The sequence below is a fragment of the Xenopus laevis genome, chromosome 9_10L (genome assembly GCF_017654675.1).
Source record: "Xenopus laevis strain J_2021 chromosome 9_10L, Xenopus_laevis_v10.1, whole genome shotgun sequence".
Lineage (NCBI taxonomy): Eukaryota > Metazoa > Chordata > Amphibia > Anura > Pipidae > Xenopus > Xenopus laevis.
The window spans coordinates 111071144-111085335 of record NC_054387.1 but is presented as its reverse complement, the minus strand read 5'-3'; the positions used below and the strand labels follow the sequence as shown (position 1 = coordinate 111085335).

The 14192-nt window shown below is 37.9% G+C and overlaps 1 protein-coding gene across 1 annotated transcript in view; it reads right to left on the bottom strand.

Moving 5' to 3' along the window:
• Nucleotides 1–14192, bottom strand: part of LOC108701591 (cytohesin-3) — an 81962-nt gene that overhangs the window by 22413 nt on the left and 45357 nt on the right. The window contains exons 6-9 of the mRNA XM_018236432.2: nt 8282–8362; nt 6944–7056; nt 5517–5665; nt 751–862 (exon numbers count right to left, since the gene is read on the bottom strand). Coding sequence (XP_018091921.1) covers nt 751–862; nt 5517–5665; nt 6944–7056; nt 8282–8362 — 455 coding nt within the window. The remainder of the gene's footprint in view (nt 1–750; nt 863–5516; nt 5666–6943; nt 7057–8281; nt 8363–14192) is intronic.

Below are 14192 nucleotides of genomic sequence, written 5' to 3'. Positions count from 1 at the left end.
TCATAATATCCTTTTTTCACCTTTATATATCAGCAATTTCATGTTATAAGAATGGCTGCATACTGTGGTCAGTGTTATTAATTAGTATCAAAAGCCAATCAACCTTTTTGCATCAGCCTTTCAACATTCCACTGCTACATCAGCAGTAGAGTCCCATAGAGACTCAGAGGAGAGTCCCACTTTTGAGAAGCTGGGATATAGGACAGGACAACTAATATTTAATTCAAAATGTCACATATAAGTTGAATAGAATCCTAGAAAAAATAACAAAAGCTTTGAATGTAAACTGTGCCAGAAAGATCAAAAAGGTACAAATTGTTTCATACAATTTTTGGGATATCCTTATTTACAATATAGCTTTCATATGTTTCCTACCAATTCTTATTTAACACAAATATTTAATAGCAAACATTATGAATGTGTTTTTTTACTCACTTCCTATTACACTGTCCACATTTACTTCCTGCTCAATACCCAGACATATGGCATTCAATGAAGATATATATTTCAATAAGCTTGATATGTCATTCCAAAGTGCCAAATGCCTATAAGAATGTCATTATTCAAATCAATAGAATGCCAGAAAGCAACCAATGTTTTACTCCCAAACAAGGTTACTGGCAGCAGGATACGGGATTCATAATATGTATAAAGGCACATCATAGAGTTTAGGGCAATAATAATAACCAGAGGGAGAGAAAAAGAGAAATCAATCAAACCCTGCCCCCCTCCAGATCTCATTCTACTGACCTAATTTTAAGAGCCAGCCTTCTCTGTCTGGGTTGAAAAATGTGTGTGTCAAGTCGTTTCCATCATCCTCGGGAATTTTGAACGGTTCATTCTTAATGCTTTCATATAAATTCTGTAAAAGAAGCATACAGATTCTGAAATGAATATAACCAAACAAAACACAACATGTATAATCAATAATTTCAATATAATGCCTCATCTTTATTTTAACAGTACTGCCTTGTTCTGTATTACTATAAAGAGGAGCTGCATGCTCTTTCCACTAAACTCGGCTCACTCAGGCAAGATTCACAACTGATCATCGGGATACCTCCTCCAGCAAAATAGCCGCCTGAAATTAGTGTGACGTCTGCACAATCTCTGTGATTAGATGGGAACATTTTAATTTAGCTAGAAGCATATTCCAATGGATCAAAACCAAAACACTAAGCTGTTAGAATATAGCAGAGTAAATAATCAGAAGATACATCTAAGCATCTAGCAAGTAAGCAGAGCCACTGTTTGAACTGAACCGTTTTAATGAAATCAAGGGTAAGTCGTTTTCTGGACTGGGCTCTGGTACATATGTTTCCATCAGATGATGGACATGTATTTTAGAAGCACTTAGAACACTATGGATAAAGAAACATGGGTATTTCTATTCATTAAACACTTTTATTTGCTATATACAGAATTATCTGTCCCAAACAATATCAATACACTTTAGGGAGGGATAATGATAGATCTGTTAAATATGAGAACATCGAACTGCCAGGAATCCCCATGTATTTCTCAGCTTGATCTTTCATAAATATGCCTGTTTATTTATTTTTTTATAATGATTTATATCTCTTTCAGGGATCACCTTTGGCCCACAGTAATCAGCGACTTCAGTAATTAGCTTTACTGATTTATTAAGGGTCGAGTTTTGTTTTCCATGAAAAATTTGAGTTTTCAAGGGTATTTTTTAGTTAAAAATAAAACTTGAATTTAAAAAAAAAAAAAACACTCAAATTTTTGGAGATTTATTATACCCGGACCCTGGAAATAGCTTGAATCTGAAAATACAACATCATATCGAAGTCAATGGCAGAGGTCTCTTGAATTATTTGAAGATGTTAATAGCCTTCAAGGTGTTCACGTTTTTTTTTCTGGAGGGTTTTGCTTGAATATTTGATCAATTCGAGCGATTTCAGTTTTTTTCTCAGTGGAAAACCCGATCAATTCGAGTCAAGTTTTTTTCCATCCAAGTTTTTTCTTAAATTAGAAACTATTTGAGTTGTGAGTTCATTCGAGGTCTTAAAAAGTACACATAACTCAATACAATTCGACCTTTGATCAATAACCCCCTAAATCTCTAAAGAAAATGACAGCGGCGCTAATTCGCTAGCGTCTGCTTCGCCCACATCGCAACACTTTGCTAGGCGTAATTTTGCCCAGACAACGCTAATTCCTTAAAATGCGAAGTTGTGTCCAGGGCGCTGAACGCTGGAGAAGTTGTGCAAACGTTAATCCGGCAAGAAGAGCAAAGTTACACTAGTGTTAGCTAATTTGCAAACCGCGGGAAGTTAAAGTTGAATGGATGTATATGTTGCAGCAAATACATTACACTACACAAGCCCTTAATAAAAGAAAATAAAGTTGTTACAGGTATAATGCCCAGGTATTACAGGTATGAGCCCAGTGTATAGTTTACGTGCCATATGTAAGGAAATGTAGGGGGGAAGCCAGTTACCCAAAAAAAATTTACGTTTTTTTTTTTTTTGCAGCCTATCACCCTAAAAAAGGAAAAGACGCCGCATTTTTTTGGGAAGTCCTTTCTACTCTATTGCACTTTGCCTGGTCTGAGGTGGCGAAGGCAAGTCTGACGCAAGAGGTAACGTTCAGTCAAATCCGCGTCTTACTGAATTTGCGGAGTTATGTCCCTTCGCCAGAGTGTTAGAGTTAGCTAGCGAAGTTACACCTGCGCCCGTTAGGGAATTGGCGAAGCACCAAAACGACCTCACGCTGGCAAATTAACACTAGCGTTAGTCACTTCACCCTTTAGGGAATCTGCCCCATAGGGTTCATTTTGGCACTTTAAAGGTGTATGGTTTTTGGTAGCCTGAAAATGCAGTGTGCCTTTTTATCCCCTTAGAAAATCATATCAATTGTCTGATCAGTGCACATTTTCAGTACGCTGTATGAAGAATATCAGTAATGTAATGCAATGTATCAGAAAACATTCAAATCAAATTTAGTAATTTTGTTTTACATTTCAAAGTCTATAAACTGGAGTTTATGGCATCTAACAAATAACAGAATACTGCAAATGACATATTCTTCAACAAGATAAGGAAAAAGAATTTTGCATTAGGGGTTGGTCAAATCTAATTTGTCCTAGGGAAATAAGATTATAACCAAGCAACTGTTTTTGTGGAAGCAGGGTGATGCAGTAAGCGTTCCATGTGCAGATGTTAGAATGACGTGCAAAAGTAATTATACTTTTTATGTCCAGTCATTTTGATGAGCACAATTAAATAGTTTGGGTTATAGAAACAAATATTACAAGGCATTTGACATGCATTTGTTACAAAGTACAAGCCTTCCCCTTGGCTTGCCAGTGAAGCAGCCATTACCAGTGGCGTAACTAGTTGTTACTGGGCCCCATAGCAAATTCAATTTAGGGCCCCAAAATATTTATAAGTTGGCCTATTTTACAAACATATATTAAAGTTGCTAATTAATTAGGGTCTCACTGGGCCCCCTACACTCCTGGGCCCCCTGCAACCGCAGGGTCTGCTTCCTCTATAGTTACACCCCTGGCCATTACTGCTTAATAAATAATGTTACGAAACATAATGATTACAAAAAGAACCACAAACTGGTTTTATTTTGGTTACAAATCTCAGCATACAAGGAAATATACAAAGGGACTTTGGACATACACATAGGAACTGAATGAACATTGCTGGTGGGAGGCAATTCTGAACTGTGTGATTCAGCCATCATATATGTCCATAGATGTTTGTACAGGTATGGGACCTATTATCCAGAATGCTCGGGACCTGGGGGTTTCCAGATAATGGATCTTTCTGTAATTTGGATCTTCATGCCTTAAGTCTACCAGAAAATCATGTAAACATTAAATAAACTAAAAAAGCTGGTGTTGCTTCCAATAAGGATGAATTATATCTTAGTTGGGATCAAGTACAAGAAACTGTTTTATTATGACAGAAAAAAAGGAAATTATATTTGGATAAAATGTAGTCTATGGGAGATGGCCTTTCCTTAATTCGGAACTTTCTGGATAACGGGTTTCCGAAAAACAGATACCATACCTGTAGTATGCTGATGCAATCTACCACACCCTCCAAACATCCAATCCTGCCTTCATTCTGGCTGCTATTGCATATACAGAATTATTTGCTTTTTTTTTTTATGAAGGCTTCACTTGTTTTACACAACACGAGAGTAATGACAAAGACATTCCTGATCTGATGTGTAAAAAAAAAAAAAAATCATCATTCAAATGCTTGTTAATGTTAAGAAATATAAAGACATCTGATACAACCTTGTGCTGCACAATCTACCACTTAACAGCAGTAATCAACTCAGATGAGGCTGAAAATGAAAAGGCTACTTACATTACTTGCTGGAGGCCTGGTTATAGCGAACGTGTTTGGAAAACTCTAAAGTGGTTTAACTGTGCCCAATAAAGGCTATGGTGGAGGCAAACTACCTATTGTAAGAGTTAATTGAGCCAGACAAATCTTTAGATACAATTTCCTTTTAAGGCTCATGTGCTTTTATGCTGCATGCAATGAAAAAGAACAAGTTCGCTCAACATAATCCTTTTTGCAATGGATAACACTGCCAGGGCAAGTAAACAGCTAAAGACTAAACGCTGATCTTACCATAAAGAGGGGATTTTTTTTGTTTAGTAAAGCATACAAGGCATTGAATATAGAGAAAAGGGGAGGACAATGTCTATATAAAGAAGGTGATACTCTTGCAGCTTACTAACTAGCACTAAAATAAAAAAATCTTCCAGTATCTACCTGTATAACAGCCTGTGAGACACAGCAGTGGATGGGTTTATGGAATACACTTGTTTTAAGAAAGCTTAAGTGCTGGCCTTCAGGTTAAACTGTACAATATTCATGAGTGTAGGTTGATATCCACTTATCTCTTAGAAGCCACAGATCTTATTACATGGTGAAGATTCTGTTCCTTCCATGGGCCACAATTAAACAGCAACACTTGTAATTAGACTTGGACTGGACTGTTGCTTTTTACTATAAAAGCGGTATATATCATAGCTGAATCTGGCAATATGGTAGTTCCTACGCATGTATAAATGCCAATATGGAGGTTACATGATACCCTATGTCTTCATACTTCACTGAATGGTGGATAAATATATAAAAATTTAGCTTGTGCAGGAATATGTAATAGATATTTGATCCCTAGAAAGGCCCAGTAGGGTTATTGTATATTGTGCACTTCTTCAAATTCAACTAATTGTCAGAATGTCTGTTGATTCAAGACAAACTGGAAACCAATACCTGGATTTGTGCAGCTAATGGGGTGATCCCAACTTTATTGCATGGTGCTCATGATACTATACACAAGATCAAACGTTTTCAGGACCCAAATGGCCCTTCCTCAGTGATGGGGGGGAGGGGAAAATATTGATACAACCAAAGACTTTTTTTTCCTACATACTGTATACATAAGTGTAGGTATCATGCTTTCCACTGGATTTAAAAAAAAAAAGCATTAACAGATGTGCAATTCTATCTTACCCGTAGTAATTCCTCTGGGAGATCCCCACCTTCATTAATACCACGATTCATGGATATAAACCGCTCTACGGATGGTTTATCCCTTACATTGGGATTATGCAAACTGGTGTTAAGCATGATGATTGCAAAAGACAGGACATAGCATGTATCTGCAGTAAAGACAGGGGCAAAAATGATTATGAGAAATAGCTCAATTTTAACCATAAATCAGTACTTGCTTCTAACAAAAGAGTACAGAATGTACTACAGGTATGGGATATTTATATGTTATTCAGAATGGGACCTGGGGGTTTTCGGATAATGGATCTTTCTGTAATTTGGATCTTGAGCTTGATTGAGTCTACTAGAAAATCATGTAACCCACTAGGCTGATTTTACTTCTAGTAAGGATTCATTATATATTAGTTTGGATCAAATAGAAAGTTCTGTTTTATTATTACAGAGAAAAAGGAAATCTTTTTTAAAATTTGGATTATTTGGATAAAATGGAGTCTATGGGACACGGCTTTTCCGTAATTCTGAGATTTCTGTATAACGGATCCCATACCCGTGCCTGTGGTTTATAAGGCAAATAAAATACCCTAGTGTCATATTTCTTAACTTTGGGACCCCATATCTAGTAGGATGACAAATCACAGCATGTTTTATATGTTGTAGAATACTGCAAGTTGTTGTCTAGCAATAGCTGGAGCCCCAAGGTCAATAAATGGCCTAGTGAGAAAATCTCAGGAGTCAAGACTTCACAAAACAGAGTAGGGCTTGACTGATTAGGGTCAGGGCGCACACTCAGATTCGGGGAGATTAGTTGCCCCGTGGCAAATCTCCTCTTCTTCGGGGTAACTAATCTCTCCCACTATACTATGTAATGCATAAGGATATTTTAAGTCAATGAGGAGTTTCACAGTGAAAAGCCAAGTGCTTCTGTACAGGTCATGGAACTCTCGGAGGTGACTTCCGACATCCTTATAATTTTTCAACATCGGGTACTTTATTTATTGTAATACATACATTTCTGTGAGTCATGTGACAGAGAGTATATCACTAAGCACTGATTATAACAGATTATAACAGATAACATCACTAAGCACAGTTTATAAGGATGTAATTTACAAAATATTCATGGCTCTTGTGTATTATACACACACACTGATATGGACCAATAAGCTTTTTTGTTTTGTATAGTTTAGGCCTTATCAAGACCATGCTTGTTATTTATTCATAAATATTGAGCCCGTCACTGCATTATGTAAGGACTGTAGTCCAGAATTCGAAAATGGCACTAATTTATATATTTATTTGACAGAGCAAAGTTGATGGCAAGCAAGCTGTGTATGGGTAAAAGATAACTTTGTTTCTGCCCATGGCTATGAATAAACCATAATTAAAACCAGACGCAGGATGTGTTTAGGGGAAGCTCTCGCACTTACCTGTGGATTGAAAAACACCAGGATTGCATAGACAGTAACGAGATGCAAACGCTTCCATCATTCGGTCAATTTTCTGGGCTTCACCAGGTAGTCTGAAACTCCACAGAAATTGCCTACAGGACAAAACCACTTAGTGTCTCTCCTTTGAGTGTCAAGAGACCAGAATGTTCACTAAATTGCAATAGTAAGGCATATGTAATATAACATCCAACTATCCCCTACCCAAGCCTGTAGAGTTGTTTGGTAAATGTTGGGCTGTGTACAATTGCAGCATCTGGAGTACCAAAGTCTGCTGCAAAAAAGGCATACTGTGGCAATCCAAACTGATGGGCTTAACTGAACAGGTCAATACACAATATGAAACCAGCAGTATTCTAAAAATATCTGTTCTTCAGTTATGCAGTAAAAACTTATACCAAGTATATGTAACTAAAAGCAACGTATAACTTAATGTGACCAATAGCAATCAGAGATTAGTTTGCGTGAATTTGAAAAGTAGTGTACAGGCATGGGAACTGTTATCCAGAATGCTCGGGACATGGGCTATTCTCGAATAAGGGGTCTTTCTGTAATTTGGAGCTCCATACTTTAAATCTTCTAAATAATCATTTAAAGGGGAAGGAAAGCTACCAAAGCAGTTTATCGCCAATAGATTAGCCACAATAGTGCAAGCTATAACACTATATTTATACTGCAGAATGCTTTACCACACCTGAGTAAACAGCTCTAGAAGCACTGTTTGTTTAGGATAGCAGCTGCCATATTAGCTTGGTGTAACATCACTTCCTGCCTGAGTCTCTCCCTGCTCACTCATAGCTCTGGGCTCAGTTTACAGTGGGGAGGAACAAACTGAGCATGCTCAAGCCCTAGCCCTGGAGGTTTAGTCTAATACAGAAGCCCATGTGTACACAATAGAAGGAAAGAAATGCTGTTTCTTTTGACAGAGGACTCAGAGCAGCATTGCTTTGAGGGTTTACTGGTATATTTATAGAGACCTTTCTGATACAGTTTACATAATTTTAACATTTCCTTCTCCTTTAAACGTTAAATAAGTAGGATTGTTCTGCCTTCAATCAGGATTCATTCTATCTACGGTATATGGCGATCAAGTACAATGTACTGTTTTTTTATTACAGAGAAAAGAGGGACCATTTTTAAAAATATGAATTATTTAATTATAATGGAGTCTATAGCAGAAGGTCATCCCTTAATTCAGAGCTTTCTGGATAACAGGTTTCAGGATATTGGGTCCTATACCCATATATGACAATTTTGTATATCCTAGGAGAAAACAGCAAAGTAAGGCTGAACTTGGCTCGTGTTAGCGATCTTACTGACCTTAATGCCTGGACGAGGTTCAGATCAGCAAACTCATGGAGTTCAACAAACGCCTGAAGGACATGGATGTTGAAATCATCCCTTTCAGAAAGAAGAGAGAGGGGAGAACAGTTATAAATGACATTTTTTATGCAGTTGCCTGAACTAGATCTTCTTCTTGTTTCTGTAACATGAGAATATTGGCTTTAGAACGGACATCTTCTTACCTCAGCTTCCCCTACCACAATTTTCCACATTTACAACTGAGGAAGTTATATTTATAATTAGCAAGAACCACAGTGATTCCCATTTTGCCAGTCTGCTGCCTATTGCACATTTAATATTCGCTTGTGTGCAGACCACCAGCAATTATAAAAAACCCATAAAAGTTTTGTAGGAATGCACCGAATCCATACTTTTTCTGCTTGCTTGCATAAATAACCAAGTGCATCTCAAATCTACATGCTGAATGGCTAAGTAGCAATGCATGTACTGTAAATGCATATTGCATGGCTACAGGGGTCTGCAGGTTGTGCATATATTTTGGTACAAAGGTTGAAATGGTATCACTAGTGACAGGCAAATCTGACCTTTTTTGCTTCAGCGAAAATTCATGAAATGGTGAAAAACTCGCCAAATGCACTGAAGTCAATGGGCGGCAATTTTTTTATTTTCACTCATTGCAGACTATGGGAGTTTTTTTCACAGCGAAACCTGATGAAAAATTTCCCTAGTTATCACATTCATGAAATGTAACAGTGGAAGTAACACTGCTAGTTCATGCAACTAGAAGAAGCAGATTGGAGTACAATTTCCACTATTACAAAATTTGTAAAAAAATAAATAAAAAAAAAATTCTGAATTGTACTGCAGCAAATAAATTTAATGAGGCTCATTTAGGGCTCTTACTCATGAGCGTTTTTACCTGCGCTCCCCTGCGTTCCGTTTTTCGGCGTTCAGCCGCAGGGGAGCGCAGGAATAGACGCATTTCATCATTTAAAATGGGGCTGTACTCACACAGGCGCGTGTAGGCGCCGAACGCAGGAAAAATGCAGAAGTTGGCCCTTGTACCATTAGGGCAGAGACACACGCTGCGATTCGGGGAGATTGGTCGCCCAGCGCCCGAAGTTGCCTCATGAAGAAACTTTGGGCAACTTTAGAAAACTAAGTGCTCCGAGTGCCATCCCACGGCGGGGAGATTAGTTGCCCCGAAGAAGACCCCGGGCAACTAATCTCCCCGAATCTTAGCGTGTCTCTACCCTTAGGATGTTTAAAATAATAAAGCAACAATGTAACCCCTCTTCCCGCACTAAATGAGAAACATTTACATTGCTATAGCTAGTGCACATTCATCAAAATAATACTACCTTCTGAAATATTCTGTAAAGTGTACTTTTCTAAAACGAAATACTTAAAGAGGTGCATTACTTATTAGTTAACTTCTTGTATTTAATAGAATGCCCCATTCCTAGCAACTTTTCAATTGGTTTTGTTATATATGTTTTAAAGTTTATGAATTATTTGCCTCTCTTCTAACCCTTTCCAACTTTCAAATAGGGGTCACTGACCCTGACAGCCAAAAAGCTATTGCCCATCAGACTTCAACTCTATTGTTATTGCTACGTTTTATGACATATTCTATGCAGACCCTCTCCTATTCATGTTCCTGTCTCTCGCTCGAGCCACTGCTAGGGTTCTGGGGTAAACAAGACCCTAGCAACCAGATAGCTGCTGTAATACCAAACTGCAGAGCTGCTGAACAAAAAGCCAAATAACTGTAAAACCACAAAAAATAAAACATTAAGACCAATTGAAAATTGTCTCAGAATAACAATGTCTACATCATACAAAAATTTAATTTAATTGTTAAAAACCCCTCTGAACGAATATTGTCAGCAACAAGAAAGTTGATCTGCTGCAGTGTTTCCTACAGATCAGCTACAGAATCTATAGTTATTGTATAGCTGCTCCTATTTTCCAATCATCAGTGAGTGAACTGTGTGTTAAAGTTGCAGGCATCATTATCAGTTCTGCCATGACCCCACCACCCTACATATAAATGAACAAAGAGGCATCACATACTTCACTCAACACCAGAGTATAGCAGTGCTGACAGGGACTGCTCTTAAGCTCATCTCTTTTGGATATTATTTTTAAACAGAGAGGAGACTTTTAAAGCCTGCTGATGCTTATAATGCAACATATGTCCTATATTACATGAAAATGTTTTTGTCTATGCTTCTATAAAGAGCAATGTAAGACATTTGGCCTTCCTTGTCTAAGAAATAAAACCACTTAAACATAATCAAGACAGTGAATGTCTGTCCCCATGACTAGACAGAGGCTTAATTATTATTATAAACTCTAAAGAAGAAACACACACATTTGGTACAAGCAGTTATTTTTTTGAGGAGAAGGAAAGGCATTTTTACTTGTGGGTGCCAAATGTTAGGGTGCCTAACAGGGGTGTAAGTAAATGGAAGCAGACCCTGCAGCTGCAGGGGGGCCCAGGAGGTATAGGGGCCCCATATGGCCCTAATTAATAAGCAATGTCAACATATATTGATAAAAAAGGACAACCTCTGGATATGTAAGAGGCCCTAAAATTAATTTGCTGTAGGGCCCAGTAACATCTGGTTATGCCACTAGTGCCTAACTTTTGGCACCCCCAAGTATAACATGCCTTTCCTCCTGCTTAAAGGAACAGTAACACCAAAAACTGAAAGTGTTTTAAAGTAATGAAAATATCATGTAGTGTTGCCCTGCGCTGGTAAAACTGATGTGTTTGCTTCAGAAACACTACTATAGTTCATATAAACAAGCTGCTGAGTAGCAATGGCGGAAATTGAAAACCGGCTATATGGCACAGGATAAATAATGGATAACAGATAACATTATGTTCTACAGAGCTTATCTGCTATCTGCTGTGTAACTTGAGCCTTTTCTCCTTTGAATAGCTGCCCTCATGGCTACACAGCAGCAGCTTATATAAACAATAGTAATGATTCTGAAGCAAACACAGCAGCTTTACTAGTGCAGGGCAACACTACATTATATTTTTATTACTTTAAAACAATTTCATTTTTTGATGTTACTGGTCCTTTAAAGGGGTGGTTCACCTTTAAGTTAACTTTTAGTATGTTATAGAATGGCCAATTCTAAGCAACTTTTCAAATGGTCTTCATTATTTAATTTTTTATAGTTTTTTAATTATTTGCCTTTTTCTTCGGACTCTTTAAAGCTTTCAAATGGGGGTCACTGACCCCATCTAAATTCAAATGCTCTGTAAAGCTACAAATTTATTGTTATTGCTACTTTGTTTTACTCATCTTTCTACTCAGGCCTCTCCGATTCATATCCCAGTCTCTTATCCAAATCAGTGCATGCTATGGTAATTTGGACCCTAGCAACCAGATTGGTGAAATTGCAAACTGGAGAGCTGCTGAATAAAAAGCTAAATAACGCAAAAACCACTGGGTCATTTAACATTCTTGGGGTGCACTTTCCCTTTAAGTAACACCTAATTGTTCTCTCAGTCTGCACACACCGCAGCCCTTATGCATGCGCTAATACACAGGGGAAAAAAACAACTTTACTGGTCTGATGCCAATTTAACTGGTCTAGTCTGAAAAGCAGGAATGTCTGCTATTTAAAACACAGGGGACAAGAGGCCCACTTGTTTGCAGTTACGCCACTAATCTCTATTCCTGACCAAGTGCTGTATTAAGACCAACAGCTTTTTATTACACAGTTAGGTGTTATTCAAGCAATCTGAATGACAGAGCAATGCCTTTACTACCCAAATGGTTCATGTAGTTGTGGATAGTTGTGATGGACACGCAAGGCTTTTCATATGAGCTGCCTTAAAGGAAGGAACCCGACGCTGGTAGTCTCCAACAATTTTAAAGATTCATAAATCACTTCAGCTAAAAGTAAATTATAACTGTAATAAAAGCAGACTTGCTCATTGGAAAATGAGACAAGCTATCCCTGCCTTAAAGGGGTGGTTCACCTTCAAGTTAACTTTTACTATGTTGTAAAATGGCTATTCTAAGTAACGTTTTCATTATTTAATTTATATAGTTTTTTAATTATTTGCCTTTTTCTTCTGACACCAGCTTTTCCATGGGAATCACTGACCCCACCTAAAACAAATGCTCTGTAAGGCTACACAATTATTGCTATTGTTACTTTTTATTACTCATCTTTCTATTCAGCCCCTCTCCTATTCATATACCAGTGTCTTATTCAAATGAATGCATGGTTGCCAGGGGAATTTGGAACCTAGCAACAAAACTGCTGACATTGCAAAGTGGAGAGCTGCTGAATAAAAAGTGAAATAAACCACAAATACTAAAAAATCAAGATCCATTGCAAATTGTCTCAGAATATCACTCTCTACATCATACTCAAAGTTAACCCAAAGGAGAACCCCTTTAAGTATTCCACTCAATGGCGGTTAATGGTGTGACTGTAGAAGTAATAAGCCACTTTCGTTTGTTCTTTAAAGTGAAATTAAGCACATAGATATACAGTATTACTGAGAGGCAGCTGTCATGTTCCTTGCTGCAGCAAAGGGACTCCAAACCCATAAATAAATAGGCAACCCAGCAGTTATAAACTTTTCACATTGTTTTACTGATGTCTAAGGAAAATGTCTGAAGCAAGCAATATTGAAACTCCCATCACAGACGCAACAAAAAGGCATTGGGCCTCAAAGCAAAATCATCTTAGGGCCCATATATCAAAACTGATTATGAGAGCCACTGGGTACCCTATGCCTCCTGGGCCCTCGGGCACTCACAGAGACGGCTTGCTTTATAGTAACCACACAATGTCCTCAAAACAAAAAGTTAAGATAGTAATTAGCATGGACTTATTCTTATAATAAAGAATACAAAGTGTCCCCTCTAGCTAGTTATGGTTCTGCTTCCATAAGTGAGTGGGCTACGGTGTAATACATCAACTTTGCTCACTGCCTCTCTCAGTCCTTCATTGACTGCAGGAAAGGAAAGTTGGCCACGAGCCACAAGCTCAATAATTTATTGTGTGCACTATACATAAAAGGGGACTTTCTCTCTTCTTAGAAGTTTCTTTAATATTCATTGTGAAAATACACCACACGCGGCATCATTTTTATTGAAGAGAGCTATAAAGATACTGAGGATTTTAAAGGAGAACTAAAGCGTAACTAAAGAAGTAGAAATGCTGTACATTATGTTTTAGGCTACTATACGAGTGCAAGCCCTTTAGCAGGGAAGATCTGGGTCTCCAAAGATGCCGCAGTAGCTCCTCATCTTCTTTTCTGCTGATTCACTGCACATGCTCTGTGCTGCTGTCACTTACTGAGCTTAGGGACCCACTCACAATACACAGTACACATAGAATAGAAATGTCACAATATAAGGCTGATTAGTAATACAGATAATTACTACATGGCAGCATAGAAACCCGTGCAATTTAAAGGGATCCTGTCATCGGAAAACATGTTTTTTTCAAAACGCTTCAGTTAATAGTGCTACTCCAGCTGAATTCTGCACTGAAATCTATTTCTCAAAAGAGCAAACAGATTTTTTTATATTCAATTTTTAAATCTGACATGGGGCTAGACATTTTGTCAATTTCCCAGCTGCCCCTGGTCATGTGACTTGTGCCTGCACTTTAGGAGAGAAATGCTTTCTGGCAGGCTGCTGTTTTTCCTTGAATGTGTCTCAGTGAGACATGGGTTTTTACTATTGAATGTTGTTCTTAGATCTACCAGGCAGCTGTTATCTTGTGTTAGGGAGCTGCTATCTGGTTACCTTCCCATTGTTCTTTTGTTTGGCTGCTGGGGGGGGGAGGGGGTAATATGACTCCAACTTTCAGTACAGCAGTAAAGAGTGAGTGAAGTTTATCAGAGCACAAGTCATGACTGGGGGTAGCTGGGAAACTG